Source organism: Protopterus annectens, chromosome 16.part0 (genome assembly GCF_019279795.1).
Source record: "Protopterus annectens isolate FY-2018-M chromosome 16.part0, PAN1.0, whole genome shotgun sequence".
NCBI classification, from domain to species: Eukaryota; Metazoa; Chordata; order Ceratodontiformes; family Protopteridae; genus Protopterus; species Protopterus annectens.
The window spans coordinates 751297696-751325425 of NC_056750.1; the positions used below are offsets into that span (position 1 = coordinate 751297696).

The 27730-nt window shown below is 41.1% G+C and overlaps 1 protein-coding gene and 1 pseudogene across 1 annotated transcript in view; one reads left to right on the top strand and one right to left on the bottom strand.

Moving 5' to 3' along the window:
• The window catches only part of PAPPA (pappalysin 1), a 3990201-nt gene that overhangs the window by 2833617 nt on the left and 1128854 nt on the right, over positions 1-27730 (bottom strand). The window contains exon 6 of the mRNA XM_044058178.1: positions 15222-15343. Coding sequence (XP_043914113.1) covers positions 15222-15343 — 122 coding nt within the window. The remainder of the gene's footprint in view (positions 1-15221; positions 15344-27730) is intronic.
• On the top strand, positions 15889-17188 carry LOC122790495 (annotated as a pseudogene).

The window sequence follows — 27730 nt, forward strand, 5'->3', positions numbered from 1 at the left end:
GCTTAATTCCTCCAGCAAATAGACACCAGGGTAAATGATGCCAGTGAACTAGAGTTAAAAAAAACAGTATTACTGGTAAAGTTATTTAAACAGTACTCGCTGTATAAGACATTTTTTTTTAAAAAACAGTTTCTGTACTTTTAGTGCTTTTGTTTTCAGTGTATATCAAGATATAAATATATATGAAAGATCTTGTTCAAACCCTAAAACTACTCATAAAGGTAAAACAAACAAAAAAAAACATCCATTACAACATATAGGAAACAGCCATAAAAGGTTAACATGGTTTTATAATAGGCATAGTAATGAATATGTATACATAATTTAGTTTTTAGCCCTTCTAGGCTTAGACGCCTTCATTTTTAAGGCAGAAAGAAGTGAAGTATGATCATTCATACCAGGTGGGGTACAGGCATCCAGTTTTAACAGTTACCCTGGCTAAAAGGTTTTTTTTTTTTAAAAAAAAAGAGTTGAGGATCAGCTCCAGACTCATCAATCAGAATGAAAGGCGAGATAAAACAACTTCACATCTGAAATTTTCTGAAATCTGTGCAAATTGCAGCATGTTTTGCCAACGAATTACTATAATTGTAATTCTTAATGGCCGTTAAATGTTCATAAATTCTTTTCGATAGTTTTCCCTATGTAATACCTATATGCTGAACATCAACAGCCGCAGAGTAACCCCTGGTGTATAATGGCTGGAGCTGCTATACCAGAGGGATTCAGGGTAAAAGATGAGTGGGTGAGACACAACAAATGGCCACAAAAGAGTCACCCAACAGTGGCTGAGGAAAACTGCTAGCCTGTTATGGTGGCAAAGGCTGTTTGCTTAACTTTTTCTTTTTGTGGCTGGAAAAAGGACCAACCATGGGACCGGCAGTTTGTTCCATGGTCAAGCTAAAAATGATGCCTCTTTCAGCAAATGCCAGTAAAAATAAATAGTCTTTGAAAAGTCACTTTTTCCCAAACAATAGCAGTAAAAAAGCACTTTAAAACACTATGCCAGCCCCACAAAGTAAAGCAATCACAATTTCTCCACAGGAAAAAAATGGTTTTAAGTTACTTGAAACAACTTTTAAACTGACAGGGAAAAACAGTGCTTCTGTTTAAAACTACAGTACAGTCTTGTGACATTCCATTAAAACAAAAATTCCTAGTTTTAAAACAACTTTCCTGAAGATAAAAGTATAAATAACAACCAAACTTATTAAATGGAAGATTTATTTCCTCAACAGGAACTTATCTGCCCAGCAAATGAACAGCACAAGCCAACTGTCGATCCTTGAAAGCCTTACAGGAGTGTACTCTTCGGTGGCAGTAAAGTTCTCAAGGGCTTGGTGCCCCAACTTGTCTTTTAGTCAGTTCCACTCATGCTGCCTGACAGCTTGGGTTCATGGAAGGTGCTATGAGGTTTTGGATGCTGGCCAGTGCTAAATTCTTGGTAGGGTATAATCCATATAACTAAAGTTACTGTAATAGTGATCAATATGATGAACATCTGGGGTATAGCCCCCAGTTTTGGGGTTTCTACCTACAAGAGCTTATAATATCTCTGCTGTGCTTCAGATATTTCTTTACGAATCAGTCTATCCTTCCAATAGTATCAGAAAAAAAAGTTCCTCCACAGCAGAATCTGAAAAAATATTTTCTTCAGATTCTGACGTCTAATTTTCAGATGAAGACGCTTGGAAAGCATAATCTAATCGAACCTCCTCGATGTCAGAATCAAAGTGGGAAGGGAGATATATCTTCCTTTTTGAATGAAGAGAGGTTAAAGAAGCATTATGAAGTTATGGAAAGGCCTTTAAAAGACTCTGGCAAAAGAAACCCATTCTTCTTTAGCTTATTTCAAGTTATATTACACTTAGCAGTCAGTAAAAACACAACCCCTCCACAGCTTGCTAAACAGGATTTTATCTACAAAAGGTAGCACAATTGTAACAGGGTCGAATTTTCACACTTTGTTTTCTTCGCCAAACATAAAAGTAACTTCCAAGGTATATTTTCAGACTGTCCCATGTCCAGGTGAGCTCCTATAAACTCCAAGACTTGAACCAACTGAAGATGTGACTTGGAATAATTGACTGTGATCCCCAAAGACTGGCACAAATAGAGTAAGTAGTCCATGGATTTTTTGAGGAGATGCCTGGTTGGGGGAGGTGAGGAGCCAGTCATCTAAATAAGGAAACACTCTGAATCTGAGTTCTCAGTATCGTCTCATTCTTCGAGAAGTCACAAACAAATGGCAGGGGCTGGAGGGAGGGGAGTTGAGGAAGAATGAAAATGAATAACAAAGATGGAACATTATGGTGAGTACACGACTTCTTTATCTGATGTTGTCAATTTTCAGTCATTCATCAACAAGTGGGACAGAGTCTCCAGCTAATCTTGGGAGGACTCTAAGAAACGATATTCCTGAGCCAAATGCTGCTCTTCCCATAGGTACCAGATCCAATCTGTAATGAGTAATAAAGGAATGAGGATTAGCCTGAGTTACAGCTACACAGACATCGCCCATGGAAGATCTAGATAGAAACAGTGAAGTTGCCATGGACCTGGTTGAATGGGCTTTTAAAGGTTTTGACAAAGATAAACCCAATTTGTTGTAGACAATGGAAACGCAGTCAGTTAACCATTTGTCTAAACTTACTTTGGTAACTAGTTTGCCTAATTTTGATTATGCAAACAGACAAATAATTGAGCAGATTTTTTAAATTTTCTGTTCTATGCAAATAGAAACATAACTGTCTGTGAACATCCAACAAATGTAACATGTATTCTCCTTTGCTCGTGAAATTTGGAATGAAAACTGGGAGATTGATTGACTGATGCTGGATTCTGACACCACCTTAGAAAGGAAAGATGGGTTGGTTCATAACGATACCCTATTTTAGGGAAAATTAAATAAGGGGGCTTAGACGATAGGGCTTGAAGTTCCACAGACTCTTCAAAAAGAGGTTATGACTACTAGAAAGATAGTTTTCCAGGTTAAAAAAATTTTGATTAAACTTCACTGATGGTTCAAATGGAGAGTGAGTTAAAGCTTGCAAAACTAAAATCAAATACCATGGCACAGCTGGATCATTAAAATGAGGTCTAAGAAGAAAGGTTCCTCTTATAAAGACCATACAAACTTTTGAAGAAGCTAAGGAAGAATTATTTACTCTTATGTGAAAATTAGAAATGGCAGCTAGATGTACTTTAACAGTCAAGGAGCAAGCTGCTTCATTAAAAATTGCAACCAAAAACTCAAGAACTTTAGGTACTGGTGCTGAAAAGGGATCACTGTGTCACTGTTGTGCCCAAAAAGCTAATTTTTTCCATTTACTTTTATAAATTTTCCTTGTAGAAGCTTTATGGGAAGACAAAAGAATGCGATGTACAGGGGAGGAGAGCCTAGGTTGTCTGGCTACCAATGGAAGTGGGGAAACCATGAGGACAACTTTAGGCCTGAAATGTTCAGGTAAATCATGCTTGTCGGGTGAAACAGGTGGTCTGGAGTTGGATCCAGAATCCATGGTGAGTGAACGTGATAAAGCCAAAGAAAAGGGAATCAAATCTGATGATGCCAATAAGGTGCAATGAGGATGTCTGTGCTCCTCAACTGGGATACTTTCTGGAGAAACTTGGGGATTAGAGGAGTAGGGGGTTTAAGCGCAGAGGAGACCGGGGGGCCAGTTGTGAAGGACAGCGTCTCTTGGTTAATTCCCCCAAATAACCTGCTGCACTTGTTGTTAAGGAGAGATGCAAGAAGTCACAGCAAGGTTGGCCCCACTGGTTGAATATCTTTACTGCAACTCTCATGGTGAGAGACCACTTGTGAGGTAATAAAATGAACCTGCTCAACTTGTCTGCTATCACTTTGAATTTCCATGGAATGTGCATTGCTATGAGAAATTCACTGATTGACATCAGCCATCGCCACACTCTCAGAGCTTCTTGGCACAAGGCATAAGATCTGATTCCTCCTTGCTTGCTGATGTATCATACCACTGACATATTATTTGCCTGAACTGCAATAGTCTTGGGAGGGAGTGAGTCTTGGAAGGCCTGCAATGCTAGGAGTACTGCTCTCATTTCCAGAACATTGATGTGCGTGTTGGCCTCTTCAGGGAATCAGGTGCCTTGGACTGTCTTTCCCAAGAAGTGCACCCCACCCCCAATTTCAGAAGCATCTGTGGTCACTATTGCCTTGGGCTGAGGAAGAATTAAGGGGTGGCTTTGTAAAATCTGATCAAATCCACCACAAAAGGTACTTCTGGCATGCTTGAATTATTTTGATGTGGGAGGACATAGGCTGGTGCAGATTAGACCACTAAGTCGCTAGGGTCCACTGAAAAATTCTCATGTGGTATCTTGCTAATGGAACCAGTACTACCACAGCAAACACTGACCCCAAAGCATGAACAATCAATCAGGGTTATAGAGAAGAATTTTGGATTATCTTTTTGACTTGAAATCGATTAGTGTGCACCCTTGGTAAGGGAAAGGAGGCTGTCACTGATACCGTATTGAACAAGGCCCATATGAACTCTAATAATTAAGATGGTTCTAGCTGAGATTTGTTGTAATTGATGGTAATTCCTAGGTGGGAGCACAACTGAAGTGCATAATCTCTTGCTTTTATCAGAAAATGCCTGGTCGGAGAGGTTATGAGCCAATTGTCCAAGTATGGAAACACCCAGAATCACTGCAGTCTCAAGTGAGCTGCTACTACTGCAATGAATTTGATGAACACCCTGGGGGCTGTGGGAGGCCAAAGGGCAGTGCTCTGAACTGGTAATGAATGGCTCCAAGACAGAAGCACAGGTATTGTCTGGACTGTCCATTTTTATATGATAGTATGCATCCTGAAGATGTATTCAGCACATCCAGTCATCCTTGTGCAGGAAAGACAAAATGGACTGAACCGTGATCATCAGGAACTTCGTGTACTGAACTGATTTGTTCAGACTGCTGAGATCCAAGATCTGTCTCAAGTCCCCTGTTTTCTTCAGCACTAAAATGAATCTTGTGTAAGTTCCAGACTCCGTCTGGTCTGTGGGGACCTCTTGGATGACTTTTTTTCTAGCAGCTTTCTTATTTCTAAGATTGCTGCTTTCCTCTGACTGGGTGGAACATCGGGAATGTTGTTTACTGCTAAAGGGGGGGGGGGGTATTATATAACCTATGGAAATAATCCTCTGCACCCATGAATCTTTTGTAATTTCTAGCAAAAATTAATCTCTGGTGCAGGGACAGATGACCGCTGACTGCCTCCAGAGGTGGGCAGTCGGGCCTCCTTTCAGGAGCGCTGGTAGGATCTGTCAGAGAAAATGATCCTACATCCTTAATTCTGTGGGCCTCCTCTGCCACGTGGGTGGCGTCTTCCACTAGAGTTCCACCCAATGGAGGAACTATCTCCATCTGCATCATGGAAAAGGCCCTGAGATGATTTTCTGAAACAGATTTCTCAACCACCTCACTGATTCCTAGAGAAGATTCTTTGAGAACTTGAAAAATGTACGCCCACTGAAGACATGGTCGTACCATCCTGCTCACACTTGGATAGTGTGTCTGTAACTTTAGGGCTAAACAACAAACGTCTGTCAAAGGGAGCATTGACGAAGGAGGACTTGAAAGGAGGGCTCCATGAAATCACACAGGCACATCCAAGCATGTCTCGTAATGGAAATGCCTGAACCTTCTGCCCTTGAGGAACCTTCAGCTGCATGTGAAATGAGCCTCATGGATGAATTTGAAATGGACTGTAGGATAGCCAACTGTGAGGCAACAGGAGTTTCTGCCTCAGAAGTAATGCTCCTGGAGGGAGATTTGGCGAGTTCTTTAATCAAATCCCTCTGAAGTCTGGTGAAGTGTGCCAAATAATTCAGAGACCTAAGTGCAAAAGTTGCTGAAGCATATACATACTTCTCAAATCTGTCAAACATCCTAGACTCCCTGTTAGGGGGATGAACAGATGAACTGTAATCCAAGAGTTCCTTTTTGTGGCTGCCGCTACAACCATGGCATGTACTAGTACTACTTTACTCCAAAATTCTATTCCTTTAGGTGCTGCCTGGATTCTGTCTGATGTCTTGGGGATTGGCTCAACAGAGTCGTATTCCTTCCATGCCCACCTAGAGATCAAATCAACGAGCTCATCGGCAGGCAGAGTCACCCAGGCGGTAAACTGGCTAGCCCCAAAGGCTTCCAGGAATTCTGACTCCTCTTGGTAAGAGTTATCAGTAGGAAAACAGAAAACAATAAAAATGTAACCAGTACACTGCAAAATTTGTATATTTTAATGGTGCCTCCTGGTACCTCAGCTGTAGCCTTCAAGGTATAATGAATACCACCAAATGCAGTCAATTTACATAATTCTTCATGCTGAAATTGGTCCCATTAACACTTCATTATTGGACCAATTACAAAACCTCCATTTTTATTAAAGTGCCATAAAGGTGACTCCATAGTCAGACACACTGATGTCCCACTGACCAGGCTGAACAAGGAGAAGGTGACTGTGAGCTGTCTATCGGGAGCTAGGATCCGCCACATAACACATGTACTCAGGTCACTCCAAAGCAAGTACAAATATGACTCCGTCATTGTCCATGCTGGTGTGAATGACCTGAGACGTACCTCCCTGGACTACATGAAAAGAGACATAGAGGAGCTCTCCGATTATGTAGCCCAGGCTGGTATGACCCTGACCCTCAGCAGCATCTTGCCCTCACCAAGAATGATACCACAATACAAAGACAAGATGATCAGCTTTAACAATTGGCTCAAGTACTGGTGTCATTCGAAGGGGATCCAATGTCTGTCTGCCTGGGATGATATGTTGGACAAGCCACGCTGCTTCGCAAGGGATGGCTTACACCTGTCACCACTGGGCTTCCGGATATTGGCTAAGGCTCTTGCCACCCCCATAGTGCCCTTTTTAGGCAAGGCTCAAAAGACAAACCCACCTCCTTAGAAAACAAAAATGGAAAAAACTAAGGGTAATGCTGCTCAACGCCAGAAGTCTAAATCTCAAGATGCAGGCACTTGATGCACTCCTCAGCATGGAGAACATCGGCGTCTGTGCAGTAACTGAAACCTGGTTCAGGGCTCCTGAGAGCACCCCAGCTACCAGGCTATACCTCGTATCATGCTTTTCGCCCCAAAACCCGGGCGAACCACAAAGGAGGGGAGTGTCCATATTCATAAAGGACACCCACACCTCCAGGTTAGTAGCAACACATGAAGCATCAGAGACCATACAGGTGCAACTAACCATAGGCAAAACTGCTATACAACTGGTAGCATGTTACAGACCACCCTTCCAATCTCAAGAACCCCACTCAGCCTACCTGAAGACATTGGAGGATATGAATGTATCACAAAATACCATCATACTGGGAGACTTCAACTACCCAAACATAGATTGGGTACATTATTCTAGCCCTAATACCCTAGCCCAAAGGTTCCTGGAATTCATAAATTCAAATGCACTGGAACAACTAGTCACCTCTCCCACTAGGGGAGATAATATACTAGACCTGATCATCACAAACATGGGGACAAAATGCTCCACACCGGAAGTATACCCCTCACTAGTGAGATCTGACCACAAACTAATCACCCTGGATATACATATCCCACCTCCACCCCCAGCACAAAAGACCACAGTGAAAAACTTCTCAAAAGCAGACTTCACTCTTCTTAAGACTGAGATGGTATCCTTTAAGCCCACTGTGCCAGTGGATACCACATCCCACAATGCCGAATCCTTCACAAATGCTTTCTATGGACATCTCCAAGAATGCATGGATCATGCAATCCCAAACAAATCTAAGTCCCTCTCCACCAAATGTAAGCGTCCCGTCTGGTGGACCTCAGCCATAAACAAATTGTATAACAAAACAAGGAAGCTACTGCACATCAGAGCGAAATCCCATGAAGGGAAGACATCTCTGATCAACATTAGTAGAAAACTACGTTCTCTCATAAAAACATCCAAGGCAAACTTTTGAGAGAAAAATCGCTAAGAACACTAAAGAAAATCACAAAGCCTTCTTCAGCTATGTTAGAAACCTGGGCGGAAACCCTCAGATATGCTCAGAGTTGGTTCACAACAACAAAAAATACACTGAACCCGCAGATATTGCTAACATTCTGGCTGACAGGTTCAGTGCAAATTTCTCGCCTCCTTCACCCCCAAATGAAGAAATACTTATCCCAGCTGAATGTAATCTCCCTGTCATCTCAGATGTCCAAGTCAGAACTGCCCTAAACAAAGCAAAAAACACAGCATCAATGGGACCTGACAGTATCCCGGGGTGCGTGTTACGTGAACTCCAAGAGGAGCTAAACCCACACATAAAAATGCTATTTAACCTTAGCCTTACTTCGGGATATTTACCTGAACACTGGCGTACAGCAACAGTGGTCCCACTCAACAAGGGGGGTGCCTCTACAGACCCTGGAAACTACCGCCCCATAAGCTTGACTAGCCTGGTCTGCAAAGCTATGGAAAGAATCATTATGGAACTCATAAACGGAGACATAGGGGACCTACAGACGCTTGACCCCACCTAGTTCGGCTTTGTAAAGGGCAGATCCTGCCTTTTAAACCTGGTTGACTTTTTCGAAACAGTCACTAAAGCCATTGATGAGGGCAAAGCAGTCCATACAGCATACCTGGACTTGGCTAAGGCCTTCGACACAATACCCCACTCAGGCATCATAGATAAGCTAAACAACTTAAAAGTAAACCCTTATGTCACTAGATGGGTTGCAAACTGGCTAAAGGACAGAACCCATAAAGTTAAAATCGCTGGAGCAATGTCAGACTCAAAGCCAGTCACGAGTGGTGTCCCACAGGGATCTGTCCTGGGACCCCTCTTGTTCGGCATTTATTTCTCGGATGTTAAAACAAACATGGGAGGGCTGTGGCTGACAAAGTTTGCAGATGACTGCAAACTAGGCGCCATAGTCGATACACCAGCAGATACACACATCCTACAAAAAGGCCTCACTGAAACGGACAACGGGTGCCGTAGTCACGGCCTTAAACTAAATGCCAAAAAATGTATAGTCATCCCTTTTGGAAAAAACAAAGTACCCACAAATTATCACATAGACAGCAACCCACTGAGTACGGAAAAAGTAATCAGAGACCTAGGGACCCAAGTGGACAGCGACCTCTCATTTGACACCCACGTTGCCAAAGTGGTTAGAAAAACATTCTACCTTGCACACCTCATCATGAAGGGTTTCACATCCAGATCCAAGGATGCCATTGTACCCCTATATTCTTCCCTCATCAGACCCATGATTGAGTACAATGCCCCATTTGGTATGTACCTCACCCGGCACTTGCAACAGCTGGAGAGACCACAAAAGTACCTCACCAAAAGGATCAAGGGTCTCCAACATATGTCTTATTCTGCCAGACTAAAGAAACTTCAGCTCTATTCAGTAGCATACCGCCTGCTCAGAGGTGATCTCTGCCTGAACGAACAAGGCCATGTCCAATCAGGATCTGATGGACATGCTCCACCTCAAAAAATCCAAATCCATCAGGACCACGAGAGCTAAAGACTTAAACCTCGGCACAAGTATGAATAGGACATGCTGGAGGGATAGATTCATAACCCAGAGGCTTCCCATGCTTTGGAACAGGATCCAAGTTCGTATTAGGCAGAGCCCCTCACTGACTCTCTTCAAGAGAAATCTTGATGAGTGGATGGGAGATCGTAAGTTTACCCCAGGGGTCACATCTGTGTCACTGCTAGACAGGGGCACAGTAAACTAATTCTATTATATAAGGGGACCTTCACTGTGTCACTACTAGACAGAGGCACAGTATTCTAGATTTATTCTGTACATTTTTGTACCATTTCATGGGGTGGCAAAAGCCACATCACTATGGCTAGGCTTACAAATGCCCCAGGGCAGATAGCCTAGTACTATACTATGAAACTATGAAACTAAATAAAAATAAAATAAAAAATAAATAAAATAGACAAGGTAAAAAATAAAGATTTTATTACATCTTTACCAACTTGTTTAACCAACTTGTAACTTAACTAACTTGGAGCTTTTCTCCCCGGGTCTCCGCTGAAAATGGACCTGTGTCCAGTCGGACTCTCTCGGTTAATAAATGTAAAATAAATAAATAAATAAAAATATTAAATATATGAATACAAATGCAAGTACAATACAAATACAAATTTTGTACAAATTCAACCCCAAACATACCCATTAATCATGCTGTTCCCTACAGCCTGTATTTTTATAAAAAATCCCATACTTACTATACTCCCTAAATACACACGTTAAATGTATGAATTTTATTTTTACATTTTACATTTTAAACATGGAGATTCAATTCCAAATTTAAACCGGCAGAATGTAATATATCATAATTTATAATGAATTTAGTTTCCAATGATAACAATTTCTGTGCAAAATTATCATCCTGACTACAATTGGATTTAGCCAAAACGCTGAAAAATAAACTAGCTTCAGATCCCCCATGAGCACTATAGAAGTGGAGTGCCACGGGTCTAACCTACTATGTCTAATGTCCCCCAAGTGTTCCATAATACATGTTTTAACCATTATTTTGGTTTGTCCAATATACCACTTTGTGGGTGTGCATCCACACCCTATTGCATATACTGCTCCACAAGAACAGCAATTGAAGCTAAACCCTGTTCTATAAACCTTTCCATTAATCTTTTTTCCATTCAAATTCCTCATCCTGTTACAAATTTTACATCTTCCACAAGGAAAACTCCCCGCTGGTAGGTTCCCCTTGCATGATGTATTTCTGTTTAGCAGTTCCTTTAAATTCAAAAATCTGCTGAACAAAAAGGTAACCCTCTCCAGAAATAAATCCTGAAGATTTTCCCCTTGCAACACAATGGGCCAAAATCTCTCTACTAGCACTTTCAAAATTGCAGAAAACGGAAAAGACATGCTTCTGGACCATCGGCTCCCTTTGACCCAAAGGCAGCCCATCCAAACAGAAGTTGAAGCCAAGCTAGCCAATGCTGAGGTTCTGAGGGGCAGAGACAGCTCAGACAACCTCAAAGTTAACTCTTAACACTTCAGATCTGGCAACGACACTATGGCTCTGAAACTTATCCAGTTCTGACACACTTGGAGCTGGTCCACTCAAAGAAAGTATTGGGGAAGAAGATACATCATTCTTCGGATCCGACATGGATGGTTCCTGAAGACTAAGATCCAAGAGCTCCAAAGCCAAAGATCGGATCAGAGAAGGAGTCAAAATAGGTGTAGTAGTACTAGTAAAGGTCTCCAGACCCAATAGGTTAGGAGTCGGGAGATCTTTCATCTGAATTTGTGCTGAAAGAAACTTCCTCATCAATCTATTCACATCTGCTTCTGTCAGGCTCCTGGAAGAATGAGAAGAAGAGGCCACTGAAGGGTCCCAGAATGGTAGTGTCTCTTTAGGAAGGGCGATGGAAGACAGGAAGGAACAGGATCCAGAGATGACCCATATCAGGTCTGATGAAGCTGCTTTGGCACTGAGTGTATCAGATCCGATGATGTAGAATGGTTATCAGAAGCTGATGGAGCCGAGTGTTTATCCTTTGGATCCAGTTTATTCCGATCCAATCATTTAGATACCTCAACAGCTGTTTCAATAGTAGGTTCTGAGTTTGGAGTACAGAATATGGAAGGGTCCAACAGATGCTTTCTAGACTCCTTTTTCTCTAATTTCTTGGTGGTTTGAGCTACAGATATAGATTCAGAAAAGGTCGTTGGAAGTAAACCTTTCAAAATAAGTTTATTTTTGCAGTCTGCTAGGAACCATTGATTAAAGGCCTTACATATGTTGCAAGGCTCTGTTAAATGAGCCCAGCCCAAACAGTACACACAAGAATTGTGTGTGTCAGAAAGAGGGATTTTATGGCCACAATCTTTACACTTTTTAAATCCTGAACGTTTTTCAGCCATTCTGTGAATAACACAGCAGTAACAAATAGAAAAGAGATATATACATATATATTGTTTTTTAGGAAAGAAAGAAAGAAAGAAAAAAATTACCAATAATGGCAACTGGAAAAGTTACCACATGGTATCAGTTAAGAGCAAAGGAAAAAAGATTACCAACAATGGTGTGCTAAATTACACCGATTAAGTAAAGGACGGATAAGGGAGGAATAAATAACACTGAATGCAACTAGAAAGAATAGATATAAATATAAATATTGTACTTAACTCACAAGAACAACATTAAATCTTGAGAGTTAACAGCGACTACATCCATACATGATGATGGCAAACGAGATCTGAGGTATGGTAGAGGACTAGAACATTCTGGGTAAAGGAGGAGCTTGAGAGTTTCCAGTATGCACAAGATGTAAAAAGCGGCCAAGTCAGATCCAAAGGTCAGATCCAAACCCAGTTGTTGAGGAATGAATGAAAACTGACATCAGATCTAGGGATACCTGATGGAAAATGGGTAGAAAGCAAGGGTAATTATCGGAAAAGAAAACTAAGTAAAGGAAGGCTAGGGTAATAGAAAAATACATAGAAACAAATAGCAATAGTAGAGAATTCAATAAAATCTATTTTTACTTATGAAAAACATGTATAAAAGAAATCTAGAGCTCGAGAGAGCACGATCCACATTTGAATAGTAAGAGCGGCAAACAAGATCTGAGGTAATGTAGGAGTTAGGGGCATTATTGGTAAGAGGAGGAGCTGGAGAGTCGGATCCAAGAAGTCTGGAAGAAATGTGGCCGAGCCGGATCTCAGACTGGATCCGCGACCCATTCGCAGAGGAACAAATAAAAATGACATCATATTTTAAGTTTAGTTTCATTTTTCTAGCTTACTGAGAAGAATGTTATGGTCAGCAGTTTCAAAGAACTTAGTCACATCTACAAAACAGACCCACAGTAATGCGGCCTTCATTCATGCTGCACTAAATAGTGTCAATGTTTGTCTAAGGGCAGAAAAGTGCTAAAAACATCTGAAAATACAAGCTGCACATCACACAACAAGCTGTTAATGTGTTTATCAGCTCTTTGTACAGCATTTTTTTCAAATATTTTAGCAATATGGCAGAGATTAACTAAAGACCTGGGATCCCTCATATCCTTAGAAAAAGAGACTTTAAGTAGTAGAATGATGTATGCATGTTTGAATTTAGAAGGGAAAAAAGCCAAAGTTAAGGAAAGGATAAAGAGATGGGTAAAAGGTTTGACAATCTTTTAGTAATCAGTAACCAGTTTTTGAAAGCTAGGATGAAGATAGAAGAAGCTAGCACCTGAGTTGTTAAGATTTTGTAGTAAGGATATAATTTGCAAAGCAGTTATTTGTGAAAAGTGGAAGGTTGCTGTGTAGGCAGACAGATGGCAAAATTGAGAGGGGGAGGGTTGTCCTCGCCGGCTGAGGAAGTATAAGGAGTAGTAAAGTTGTTTGCAATGTTATTTATGGAGGCTTCAGAAAGTGTGCATAATTATTGGCAAAGGTAGTAAGGGTAGTAGATTGGGGGTGGGGGCATTCCTGGATTGTATGGAATTAGTTAAGGCTTTTCTCAGCTGTTTTATTTTTTTAAGAATTGTTTTGGTTTAGACCAGTTTATTCTTGCTTCTGTCTAAGATATAACACTTTTGCTTAGTTGGCTTAAATTCTCATTCGTTTCCTAAGGCAAAGATAGGCTTGATAAGGTTGAGTATCGAGCGGGTCCATTTTCCATACATACCATGCAGCATCCCAGGATCTCATTTTGGTCTTAATGTCTGAAGTTAGCCAGGGACAGACCTGGGTTCTAAGTCTTCTACAGTATAATGAATCCTGAATTTGGGTGAGAAGTGAAAAGAAAAGATCTAGAGTAGGAGGGGGATGTCATACTATAGATGTTGAATGAGTCTACTGCACTGAAAAGGATACTGAGTTTCATTGCCTTGCTCTATGAAAGTCTCTTCCTGAAACTATTTGGGTGGCTTTAGAGGGATACAGAAGAACTAAATGGATTTTAGGGATGAGTTGTCACTAAGGAAATCTGGAAATATCACTGTGTGAAAACATCTATGTTGTTATTGGTTTTAATTAAAGCTGAGCTTTTACCTCTTTTGTAACAAGTCTAATTGCTGTTTGCATTAATTGGACTAAGTTAAGTTGCTGTACCTTTTTCTTAAGTATAGTACTCAAAATGAAGCGCTGTACAACAATGGCCAATGAAGTACGATTCTCTTGAGAAATAAGTAGCGTAATTAAATGATATAAAACTTATAAAAGTGCAGCATATATATAAAGACTTGCATGAATTTCCAATGCTTCAATCAAATGTAGCAAACTGTAATTACAACTTAACCTGGTTAAGTTGTAATTACAGTTTGCTACAGTTTTACAGCAGCTACTACATCTTCAGTGTGGATACTTTGTATATCAGACTTGAAAGACTGGACACCTTGAAACCATCATTTCGCTACAGTGTAACTGCATTCACAGCGTGGATATCTTGTAAGTGCATTTAATTGAAGCATTGGAAATTCATGCAAGTCTTTATATATATGCTGCACTTTTATAAGTTTTATATCATTTAATTACGCTACTTATTTCTCAAGAGAATCGTACTTCATTGGCCATCGTTGTACAGCGCTTCATTTTGAGTACTGTTTTTACTTGTTACTGATAGCTGTACTTTAGCATTAGGAGGTACGCTCATTTTACTTTTTTCTTAAGTATATTTTATTTTCTTGTGGCACGGACATTAAAGCCTCCAAGTACAGTGATAGTGTTATAACTGACTCTGTGAATGTTAACAGCATTGACTATTCAGAAAAAAAAAATTCCATAGCAGTTACTTAAATTAAACAATTTATTCACTGGCATACATGGAAGATGGGTATCCCATTCTTGAAGGATATCTTCTGAAGTATTAACTATGTTTTTTAAAATCATTTAACTTGAAGTCATACCTAAGTTTCTAGTTATGGCAAATGTAAGGTGATAGACAAGTAGTCCTCTAATATGGTTTTATGCAAACATCATTCGTTTACATGCATCGCTAGAACTCTTAAACTTCATTTTCAGAATGAATATGGTGACTTTTATTAACAAGATGGCATTCACATTAAGGATATGATTCCATGTCACTGCTGATATGTGCTAGTTTTCCACATTAGAAAATCAAAACTCAATTCTGTTTTATTGAAACAACGATCAGTCATTTTAAATTAATACTGGACAGCAACTTCTCTTACCTTCTGCTTCACTGGGGCTCCAGTGTCCTGCTGGATCACATGGAGTTTTGGAGGAGGCATTAAAAGCATACTGCAGAAAAACTCTGTCTTCAAGACACTGGTTGCAGTTTTCTCCCAATTCACTAGGAAGCCATCAAAAACAGAAGTTACAGATATGATAAACAGAAAACAGGGCTTATGATCAAGAATGCAGTTAAACGCTTTCATTCTTACAGACACATAGATACACAGAACATTTTATATTTGGCAGAATATAAGTAATCAGAATTTCTAGAAAAAATATACTTGTATTGTATTTTTTAGAAAAGTAACCTGCCACTAAAGTATGTATAAATTTTACTACAACTTCACAATAAAAACATTTTAACATTTTTAAATAAGCGCTGCTACCTTTCCTTCAATAAAACAAAACAAGATAGATTAGAATAAATATTTAGTTAAAGCTGTGTTCTGCACTACAACAATGAAGTTTATATATACTATAACAGTACAGATTGCATTTAAAATATTATTTACATCGCTACAGCTTGAGCCAAACTAAGCTAAAAAAGCTGTTATGCACATAGGTTCATAGGTGAATAATAGGCTAACAGCCCTTTTGGGCCATCTTAAGCCTAGCCAACTATCCCAGTAGTTCAAACTAACCTTACTAAATTCACAGTGCTGTGTGTTTGCTTGAGAGAGAAGTTTACTGGTGATAAGACTGTAGGAACAATGTCCATCAATAAGATCTATGCCCGTGAAATTCTGGACTCTCGTGGTAACCCCACAGTGGAGGTTGATTTGTACACTGATAAAGGCCTGTTCCGAGCAGCTGTCCCTAGTGGTGCATCAACTGGTATCTATGAGGCCCTTGAGCTGCGAGATGGAGACAAGACTCGCTACTTGGGGAAAGGTGTCACAAAGGCTGTAGAGCACATCAATAATACCATTGCACCTGCTGTTTTTGAAAAGAAATTAAGTATTTTAGAACAGGAGGAGATAGACAAGTTCATGCTGGAACTTGATGGTACAGAAAACAAATCAAAGTTTGGTGCAAATGCCATCCTGGGGGTTTCACTGGCTGTCTGCAAAGCTGGTGCTGCAGAAAAAGGTGTCCCATTGTACCGTCATATTGCTGACTTGGCTGGGAATAAAGATCTTGTACTTCCTGTTCCAGCCTTCAATGTAATCAATGGCGGCTCCCATGCTGGCAATAAGCTGGCAATGCAGGAGTTCATGATCCTACCAGTTGGAGCACCCAGCTTTAAGGAAGCCATTCGGATTGGCGCAGAGGTCTATCAAAACCTGAAGAATGTAATAAAGGAAAAATATGGAAAAGATGCCACTAATGTTGGTGATGAGGGTGGCTTTGCCCCCAACATTTTGGAAAACAATGAAGCTCTGGAACTCTTAAAATCTGCAATTGAGAAGGCTGGCTACCCTGATAAGATTGTGATTGGAATGGATATAGCTGCTTCAGAATTCCACCGTAATGGCAAGTATGACCTAGACTTCAAGTCACCAGATGATCCCAGCCGTTACATTAGTGGGGAGCAGCTTGGTGATATCTACAAGGACTTTATCAATAATTATCCAGTTGTCTCTATTGAAGACCCATTTGACCAAGATGACTGGGAAAACTGGAAATCCTTGACCAGTAGTGTGAACATCCAGATCGTAGGAGATGACCTGACTGTTACCAACCCAAAGAGGATCCAGAAAGCTGTGAATGAGGGGGCCTGCAATTGTCTACTGCTGAAAGTCAACCAGATTGGCTCCGTCACAGAAGCCATCCAAGCATTAAAACTGGTGCACCCTGCAGATCTGAACGTCTGGCAAAATACAACCAACTAATGAGGATTGAGGAAGAGCTTTGTGATGAAGCCCGCTTTGCTGGACGAGACTTCCGAAACCCAAAGGCTGCAAAGAGTGCTGCACCCGTTTCTGTAATGGTACAAGACTAGTAGACCTGGCATGAAAAAAAAGAAAAACAAGGGTTGGGAGGGTGGCCTGATGGTTAAGGTGTTTGCCTTACAAACACAAGGTGCAGGGTTTGAATCTCACAAGGGATAATTGGCTAGGCTTAAAATGGCTCGCAAGGGCAGTTAGCCTAGTACTAACCTACGAAGATTACATTTATATACTACCCATAGGACAGTGATTAACTCTTACTGAAACAGTGATTACTCCAAGGGTAATGTCATTGACGATTTATATGGTCCATATTGTAGGAAAGGGCATTTAGGTGCTATCTCTATCAATCAGTTGTACAGGCGGCAATCCTGGGGTAAATTTCCTCAATCACATCTACAGATCCAGGTCACACTTAAACTGGGACTGGGGACAAACTTTGCTTTACGTGGATGGAGAGTCTGTTCCACAGTAGTTATAACATCTAAGAGATATAACTGTCTCTCCAAATTATTCTATTTAAATTTCATAAAAATGTTTAGGTCTCTGGAATGAGTAGTTCTGATACCATATGACTTGCAGATGTGCAGTATAGTTGATACTGTGTCACTGGATGCCTGGGACAGAAGTTGTTTCATTTTTATCATTCGGTAAAAGGTGACAGTCAGAAGTATCACACTCCTACTTTCAAAAAGGGACTTGACTGATATTTATAGAAGAAACCCAAAGAACCCTGGACCCCCCCCCCTTTACATGGAACTTGTTCTAAAGGATGTTCTTGCAGCCCAGAAGCACACTAATTCTGGTCTTTCTGCTCCCACTAAGGACAATACCCTCCCTTAAATTCCTTAGGAATGGAGTGACATTGTTATATAATATCCGTGAGCAGAATGCTGTATGACCTCTTCAGTCTAGCGTAAGTCACAGATACCATTGCATAGTTCCCCTCTGGTACCAAACAAAGAGCACCAGAGTTTAAACAGGATGGTCAAGAGTAATGTTATTTGTTACCTTATGTCATAAGGCCCTAACTTATTTGCCTCCCAGACTCTTCTGTAGTTCTCCATTCTAATTCAGGCTATGTGGAAACTGGCACAGTTACTTCACTGTAGGATCAAGCAGTTACCATAACAATGACTACACTGGAATTTTGGCAAGGCCAACCAAATCCAGAATGTGCTTGAACTGAATGATGTGGTTCTGCAACTTCTTCTTCAACTTCTCTTAAAGAAGAATTTAAGCAAGATATTCAGAGTTAATCCTTTCAGGGGGAAGTTTTCTTCAGGCAAACTTTTACAGATATTACACAATACCTGCAAAAAAGAAAACAAGCTTGGCTACCATGAAGTGTCTTTCTTGATGCCTGTCTATTGAATTATTTATCTGGTTCTTTTAGACCTGTCCAGCACCCAAAGAAGAAGTCTTCTCAGACAGGAAAGGGAATGCATGTGTGAGGCCATCTCTTTTCCTTCAGGCCTCTCTGCTAAGACTCCTAGGAGGCCCTAGTCCTTAGATGGAACTCTGCAACATCTGTGGCAATTCTGTCTACCATATAGTGCTGAACACCACAGAGTGGTTCACTGAATTTGTCTTAGCTTGGAAATTCATTATACCAGGGACTCATGGATTCAACACATTCTCAGATGCCATTGCTTTGGAATTCTAGGGTTCTCATCATCAAAAGCTCTCTTTTTAGATCAATTAGTCTCATCAGAAGTCCTGGAATATGTTTATGCTCTAATGATCAAAAAGGTCTATAAGCCTGCCCTATCCTTGAAAAGAGGGGGTGTTTTTACTCCCAGCTGTCTCTTATTTTAAAGGATATAAGTGGTTCTGTCCCATCTTAGATATAAGTGGCTTCAAGAACTATATTTATGTCAAATGCCTGACATTCTCCCCCATGAGACATGACCTTCCAACCAAAGAGGGTCTGCAAGTTATCACTGTCCATAAGGATGTCCTCTGAAACTCACTGCCTGACAACCTTGCATAAAAGTCCTGCTGTCTGCATTGACTGATAAAACTTTCAGAACAATGAGCTACTGTCTGGCTGGTCATCTACAACTAGAGTGTTTGTTAAGGTTCTGAACTTGGGAATTAAGGGTTTGTAAAAGGGTTCCCTGCTGTCTCCATCCTAGGACAACTAACATCTAGGTGCCCTATTAACTGACTCCTTTGCAACAGTGTTTTCCTGATTCTTTCTATGACTGCAGGTTGCTGGAGCTGCAATAAAATGAGAGAAGTCTTCACTGGTCCTTAAACCAATGGTTTTCATTCATGGGGCAGTTTTAGACATTCTCTAGTGTTGACCATTCCTGACAAAAGAAGTCATAGCCTTAGCATTACAAGTGAGATTGCAGAAATGGGATGATGCTTGAACCTTTCTCTGTCTCTTGGACACACATCAAGACAGCTATCATTATTCTTCTTTACACGAGAATATGCATGTATGAGGGTGGCACTGAAAGAAATGTAATCATGATTTAAGGATATGTTTCTGGAGATAGACACCTATCACTGGGCTCTAGATTGGTGCAGCATTCTCAGAATATTCAGTATGGGCTTCCCTTCCTTCTGTCAAACCCACTGCATATTATGGTGTTAGATGCTTCATTAGCAGGCTGGATCTGGATAGTTAGCTTGGGGTTCTTTCAAACGTATGATGAGTAAGGTCCCCATAAGAATCAGCTCCACTGCTTTAGCTGAAGGTGGTGATTATTGCCCTTCAGGCTCTGGAAGGGGAGACAAGTCCTTAGCCATCTTGTACTGTCATAGAATCAGGCTAAGGAACACTATATGAACAGCATGGAGGTATGCACACATACTGCTCTTTATGGTAGAGTATAGTAATGCAGCTGTAGCTTGCGGTTATGAACAAGTGTATTGGTAGATTATACTGGAGGAAGTGAATTCACTAAAGGACTCAGTGACCTGCAGTTACAGCTATCACGGGAAGACAACAAGGTAAAGATCGTCTGGGAGTGGGGCACCTTTAAGATCACAATATTCACCCTAAGGGTAATAAGGTTTCCACAAATTCTGTTCAATGCATCAGGGTAAGAGCAAACCTGTAGTTGCTATTCTCTCTGTAATTCATGGCTAGACAGAGTTCTGTTTGACTATGCATTATTTTTCTGTTGAACTTTTACATTGGTACTCACCTTCTCCTAGTCATGCAAGCAGTGCTTGTCTATTTACCTACTTAACTGAATAAACTACTTCAAACTTCAACAAAGTGTCTTTCTTCCTCCCATAAGGAGGGTACCAGAGAGACAGAGTCTCCTAGATGTGTTAGCTAAAGTGATTTCATCTGGACTAATCCTTTGTACTCTGTTTCTTCTTAGTTCTGTCACCTTCTGGGTCACAGAATACCAGATGGGTCACATGTGGAATACAAGACTACACTCGAGCGCTCTGGATTACCTCTGTTATCTTACAGTATTTTCTGAGGGACTAAGAAACGTCTGTGTTCTCCCACTGAACACATCTAGACATTCTGGAAATACTTTCAAAGAAAGAGAAACCGCCTAGGGATATTCAGATACGATGCTCTCCTCTGAGTCTGAATCAGATATCTGAGAAGAAAACCCCACATCTGTCCATTCCTCTTCCTGTCCAGGAAAAGAGGCATTCTTCCTTCTTTTACCAAATACCACCTTATAAAAAGGAGCAATAGCCTGAATTAAATAATGAGCCAGATCCAGTAAACTACTTCTGTGCAGAGAAACTTGAGGGTGAGTAGATACATGTTTAGTTTTCTGTTTCTTTTTGACAGGAAAGATTGAGCCAACAGTGCTGTTAATGGCAGGAGCAACTTCTCCTGGGATGGATATAACATTCTGACTACTTATTCAGGTTCAACAAGAGTGACTCTCCCTTGCCCACTGATGGGACCCCAACAGCCACAGAGGACTTGGCTAACCCCAATCCATAATGGCTGTAGGGATACAGAGCAAAAGTTCAGTGGTCTGAGGAACTGACTTTGACCACAGCAGAGTCACCCACATATGGCCGATGTAAATTGCTAGCCTGCTGTGCTGGCAAAGGCTGTCTGCTTAAGTCTTTTGTGGCTGGAAGAAAGACTGATTGACTGTGGGACTGGTAGTTTATTTCATTTTCAAACCAAAACTGGTGATTTTTTCCTAGGGAAAACAAACAGCATAAGCTAATAAAAATTCAAAGTTTTTAAAGTTATTTTTTCTCACAAAAACACAGTAAAAAGCACATTTTTAAAGTCATTTTTTTCTCACAAAACCACAGGAAAAAGCACATTAAAACACTTTGCCAGTCTCAAAAATTTAAATAAACACAGTTTCTCCACAGAAAAAAAAAACTGTTTTAAATTACTTTAAACAACTTTTAAACAGACAGGAAAAAAGAGGGCTCCCGTTAAAATATAAACTCTCTTCTTAAAAATAACTTTCCTGAACAGGACAGTATTAATAAACAAACTTTTTATTTTTTTTTTTTTAATGGAAGTTTTGTTTACCCTCAAAGAGAACTGCCCAACAAAGGAACAGCAAAAGCCAACTGTTGATCATTGAAAGCCTTAGAGGAGTGCACTCTTCTGTGGCAGAAAAGCTCTGAATGGCTTGTCGCCCAAACCTGTCATTTTAGTCATCTCACTGTGAAATAACAGATGGCTTGGGTGTGAGCAAAGTGACCTGAAGCCTTAGAAATCCAAACCTCATCTGAGGAAGCACCAAACAAAACCTCTTTGTCCAACAGACCATACTGTATCTGGGCCTTTACATCTTCAGGGAGATCTTGTAATTTAAATCAAATATAACTGAACAGAACCCCATGCAGCTGCCCAGGAAACTGCATTAGCTGCACTGCATGAACATTTTAAGGTGTGTTTGATTACTTGAGAGACTGAAGAAAATATCTGTCAAGCAGAGAGGATTTTCCTTCAGAAGGTAAAGTAGCAACAGTCCTACTCATGTCAACAAAAGTTGCAAGTAGATATTTGGCCATGTAAGCCTGACAACTGTCTGTCCTAAAAGCTAGTGCAGAAAATGTACATACACTTTTCCTGTATCTGTCTAAAGCCCTTCCATCCTTACCAGATTGAAGAGAGTTAGTACTAGTCAACTGCATTGCACTGGAGTCTTTGGCTAAAGAAACAACAACTTGATCTACCAGAGGGTTATGAAAGAGAAACTTGTGAGTTCGAGTTACTTTGCAAAACTTATCAGATGACTTGGATGCAGGAGGCTGACTGTCTGGAAAGGGGCATTCAAAATTAAAAGCATCTTCCAGAGCTTCAATGACAGGAAGAATGGCAGAAAGTTTTAGAGTATCTACCCAAATTATTTCATAGATCTTTTGTGAGTCTGAGATTTCCTCTTCTTCCCGCTGAGAGTTCCTTCATCCTAGCAATAGTATCAGACAGTGATATTTCCTCTCCATGGGAATTACAGGAAATATTCTCCTCAGATTCTGATTTTTGAACTGGCAGGAAAATAGACCTCTGATGAACAATTCAGTCCCTTGTCTTCTAACTCTGACAGGGAGTCACTCTCTGAGAGACAGGGAGACATTTTCCTTGTCAAATGGGAAGTGGCTAGAGAAGAAGACTGTAAGGACTGAAAGGCTTTCAAAAGCCCCTTTGCAAAACTGTTCAACTCTTCCATGAATTCTGTGGCAGAAAAGATAGATGGAGGAGAAAGATGTTTGGTCTTTTGGGTTTTCCTTCTTTGGGCATCTAATTTATAGACCTGAAAGAATCAGACATGCATACTTCTATCACCAAATGTAGTAACTCTTCCCTAATCAGCAATTGAAGGATTCTGTCCATCCCTTCTGAAAGCACTCCCTTCTTGGCCATAGCCATATAGCCAATCCTTAAGGACACACCAGGCTCCCAACCCTTTTTGTCATCCCATGGAGCAGCATCAGAGGGGCAGGGAGCATCTGACAGGGGATCCAAGCACTCCAACAAGACCAAAGCACAGCTGTCTGCCAGGGACTGGTGAAGAAAGACCAAAGGTAGAACATATTCAGAAGTATTTTTAACAGATTTTCTTTTCTTCAGTTATTGGTATTCCAGAAACATACTAAAGTTGTTAAGTTAACTTCTAATTGCCTTGAGAGTGAAGGACAAGCACGTCTGACAACAGTGGACATTGTATGCCTCCCCTAGACAAAACAAATATGATGGATAGGAATCATTATATGGTATCTGTCTTCCATATAGTCACTTCCCTTTTCTCCTAAGGAAGGACAGTCCCCCGAGGAGTACTTACCTGCCCAAAAGTTGAACAAGCTAACCTTTTTTTCACACTGAGCTAATCGAAGGAAGGACACTGAAGAAACTCGGATCTATAATATATAACATTAAGTATCCTGTTTTTTTGCTTATTTTCTCAAGTTATCTATAGCACCTTGTGTACTGTATATTTTTCTAGCTAGTTTAACTGTGTGTGAGGTATTAACCGGAAATTGTCCACTTTTATTAAGCATCTGTTGGGTTGTTTGTTTCTGATAACTTGTTGCAGTTAAACGCTTTCTCTAGAGGCACCTTTAGCTGTTTAAAACTTTCATTTAAAGGCTCACTGCTGCTTTTCTGCTGTGAGAAACATGTCTGCAGTTTGTTTCTAAGTAGTGTGGATATTTGTAGCATTATCCATATTCAGGCTTGTATATGGGCCTAGTCTTTGTGGAGGCTGTGTGTCTGAGTATATATTCAGGAACATCTTGGTTTAGCCAAAGCCATCAGGCATTTCAGTGAGAGAGAATTGTTTAAGGTCATTGGCTGACTGAGGTCACCTGGACTACAGCTTAGTCTAAGCACCTCATTGGTTCTTTTGAGCTTTTTGTTTCTTAAAAGTTGTCTCAGGTTTAAACTTTCTGTTACCTAAGAAGTTAAGTTGTGAGTGTTTCTGCCATTTCACACTGAGCTAATCGAAGGAAGGACACTGAGCAAACTCGGATCTATAATATATAACATTAAGTATCCTGTTTTTTGCTTATTTTTTCAAGATATTTATAGCACTTTGTGTACTGTATATTTTTCTAGCTAGTTTAACTGTGTGTGAGGTATTAACTGGAAATTGTCCACTTTTATTAAGCATCTGTTGGGTTGTTTGTTTCTGATAACTTGTCGCAGTTAAACGCTTTCTCTAGAGGCTCCTTCAGCTGTTTAGAACTTTCATTTAAAGGCCCACTGCTGCTTTTCTGCTGTGAGAAACATTTCTGCAGTTTGTTTCTAAGCAGTGTGGATATTTGTAGCATTATCCATATTCAGGCTTGTATTTGGGCCGAGTGTTTGTGGAGGCTGTGTGTCTGAGCCCATATTCAGGGACATCTTGGTTTAGCCAAAGCCATCAGGCATTTCAGTGAGACAGAGTTGTTTAAGGTCATTGGCTGACTGAGGTTGGTGGCTTTGCAGTTGCCCGCCCCTACTGTAAATTTGATCTGGGACCCTCCTCCCAGTCTAGTGTCATTACCTCATTCTACCCAATACAGGGAGAACATTTGAGAAGGCCAATCAGCTTAGTTTCTGCTACTCCTTTCTCTCTTTCCACTAAAAAAAAAAAAAAAAAAAAAAAAAAAATTCTAAGCTTGTTTCCTGCCTTTCCTGTGGGTAGTCTAGTCTGGATATAGATTTGCTGTGTCCAGGACTATTTGTAGGCTTCTAGGCCCCCAAGCCTTTCTGTGTTGGAGGGAACCCTTCTAGCTTAATTTTGTTTTCTTAGAACTAGCCATTTTTTTTTTGTTTCAGCACTCAAGTCTGTTTCTTTGAGCTCAGCACTTGTTCAGAACTTATTGTAAACACTAAATAAGCTACAAATTACTACAGCACTCAACTTTCCTTACTGTCTGGAGGAAAACAGTTTCTAGTACTTAACAAATAAGCACCTATCCAGGCATGTCTAAGGGTCAGCTCCCGGTGTTTTCTCCTGTCTACCTAATGAATCTGGGCATCTTGGGGGCAATGCAGTAATTGCCTCATGTACACAGACAACCCTCTTCTCCTACCACGCAACACTACAACCTGTGAGAGATGCACTTATATAGTCAAACTGGAAGCAAAGATCTCTTCACCCAAGACTGAACTAGACAGTCAAGAGGAGTAGGTAAACACTTGCACCACACCACACTCAGAACATAGTCCCTCAAAACCTACACCATCAAAACACACACATAGAAACACAAAACACACACGTACATTCGCGGAGGCTCTCAGTAAAAACCTGCCCAAGCAACAGGGACCTCCAAAGCAGAACCACAAGCAACCTCCACCACCCAACACAACCCAAATGACACATAGCCCACAAACTCAGTGTGCCACTCAACCACAGCCCATAAGGCATAACAACATACCCAACACTCTAGTCATGGGTGACTCTATAGTCAGGCACACTGATGTTCCACTCACCAGGCTAAACAAGGAGAAGGTTACTGCCAGCTGCCTGTCGGGTGCCAGGATCCGCCACATAACGCATGCACCCAGGTCACTCCAGAACAAGTACAAATATGACTCTGTCATTGTCCATGTTGGTGTGAATGACCTGAGACGTACCTCCTTGGACTACATGAAATGGGACATGGAGGAGCTGTCCGATCTTATAGCCCAGGCAGGTATGACCCTAGCCCTGAGTAGCATCCTGCCATCACCCAGAATGATACCACAGTACAAGGACAAAATGATTGACTTCAACAATTGGCTAAGCTTCTGGAGTCATTCTAAGGGGAACCATTACTGTCTGCCTGGGATGACATGATCGACAAACCACGATGCTTTGCCAGAGATGGCCTGTACCTGTCGCCCTTGGGATTCTGGATACTGGCTAAGGCTCTAGCCACCCCTATAGTGCCTTTTTTAGGCAAGGTTCAAATGACAAATTCATCACCCTAACAGTTCCAGGCAAGAAGAATCTGAGGGTATTGCTACTCAATGCTAGAAGTCGAAACCTCAAAATGCACTCACTCGAGGCACTCCTTAAAATGGAGAACATCGACATCTGTGCAGTGACAGAGACCAGGTTCAAGGCTCCAAAGAGTACCCCTGCATTACCAGGCTATAATTCATACCAAACCTTTCAGCCACCTAACCTGGACCGAAACACTAAAGGCGGAGGCGTGTCCATAATCATTAAGGATATCCACACCTCCAGGCTAGTTGCTCAGCATAATGCATCTGAGATTATCCAAGTGCAACTAACTCTGGGCAAGACCGCAATCCAAATTGTAGCTTGCTACAGATCCCCCACCATGCCCCAGGATTCCCACTCCTCATTTCTTAATACACTGGAAAATATTAGGGTACAACCTAACACCCTAATAATGGGCAATTTCAACTACCCTACCATTAACTGGGAAAACTACTCATGTACCAACTCTTGTGCTCAACGTTTTCTGGAATTCATAAATTCCAATGCCATGGATCAACTTATCCACACCCCCACCAGGGGCAGCAATATCTTAGAACTGGTTATTACCAACATGGGCAACCAGTGCTCCACACCAGAGGTCAATTCCTCGTTGGTCAGATCCGACAACAAGCTAATCACCCTAGACATCCACATCCCTCCCCTACCCCCCATTAGGGAAATCACAGTAAAAAATTTCTCCAAAGCCAATTTCACGCTTCTTAAGACGGATGTGGCAAACTTCACGACACCCATGCTGATGGACAATAGAGGTATGACTGCTGAATCCAACACAAATGCACTTTATAAGCACTTACACGAGTGCATGGGTCGTGCAAGCCCTAACACAACCAAGATGCTATACACCAAAAAAAGGAAGCCAATCTGGTAGTCCCCTGCCATAAACAAACTCTACAACAGAAGAAAGAAACTGTTGCAAAAAAGAGTAAAATCCCATGACTGGAGAAACTCCCTGGTCAGCCTCAGTAAGAAGCTGAGATCCCTCATAAAATCCTCCAAAGCTAGTTATGAAAACAAAATCGCCACTGACTCTAAAGACAACCACAAAGCATTCTATAGCTATGTCAAGAATCTCAATGGCAACACTTAGATCTGCTCTGAGTTACAGCACAATGGCACTAAACATACAGAACCAACAGATATTGCCAACATCCTGGCAGATAGGTTCAGTGCTAACTTTACCCCCCCTGTCATTCCCTAAAGGGCCCATCTCTATACCAGAAGAATGCAAAGTTCCTGTAATCATGGCTGCACGGGTAAAAAACACACTATCCAAAGCCAAGAACACAGCATCCATGGGACCTGACGACATCCCAGGCTGTGTTCTACATGAACTACAGAATGAACTGGCACCCCACCTAAGTACCATGTTCAATCATAGCCTCACCTCAGGCTATGTGCCCACTGAATGGCACACAGCCACAGTTATCCCACTCCACAAAGGGGGAGCCACCACAGACCCCGGAAACTACTGCCCCATTAGCCTAACGTGCCTGGTCTGCAAGGCTATGGAACGTATCATCATGGAACTTATAAACAATGACATTGGTAATCTCCAAACTCAGGACCCCACCCAGTTCGGGTTTGTAAAAGGCAGATCATGTCTCCTAAACCTGATAGACTTCTTTGAAGCAGTCACCAAAGCCGTAGATGAGGGTAAGGTGGTTCACACAGCCTATCTAGATCTCACCAAGGCTTTCGACACCATCCCCCACTCTG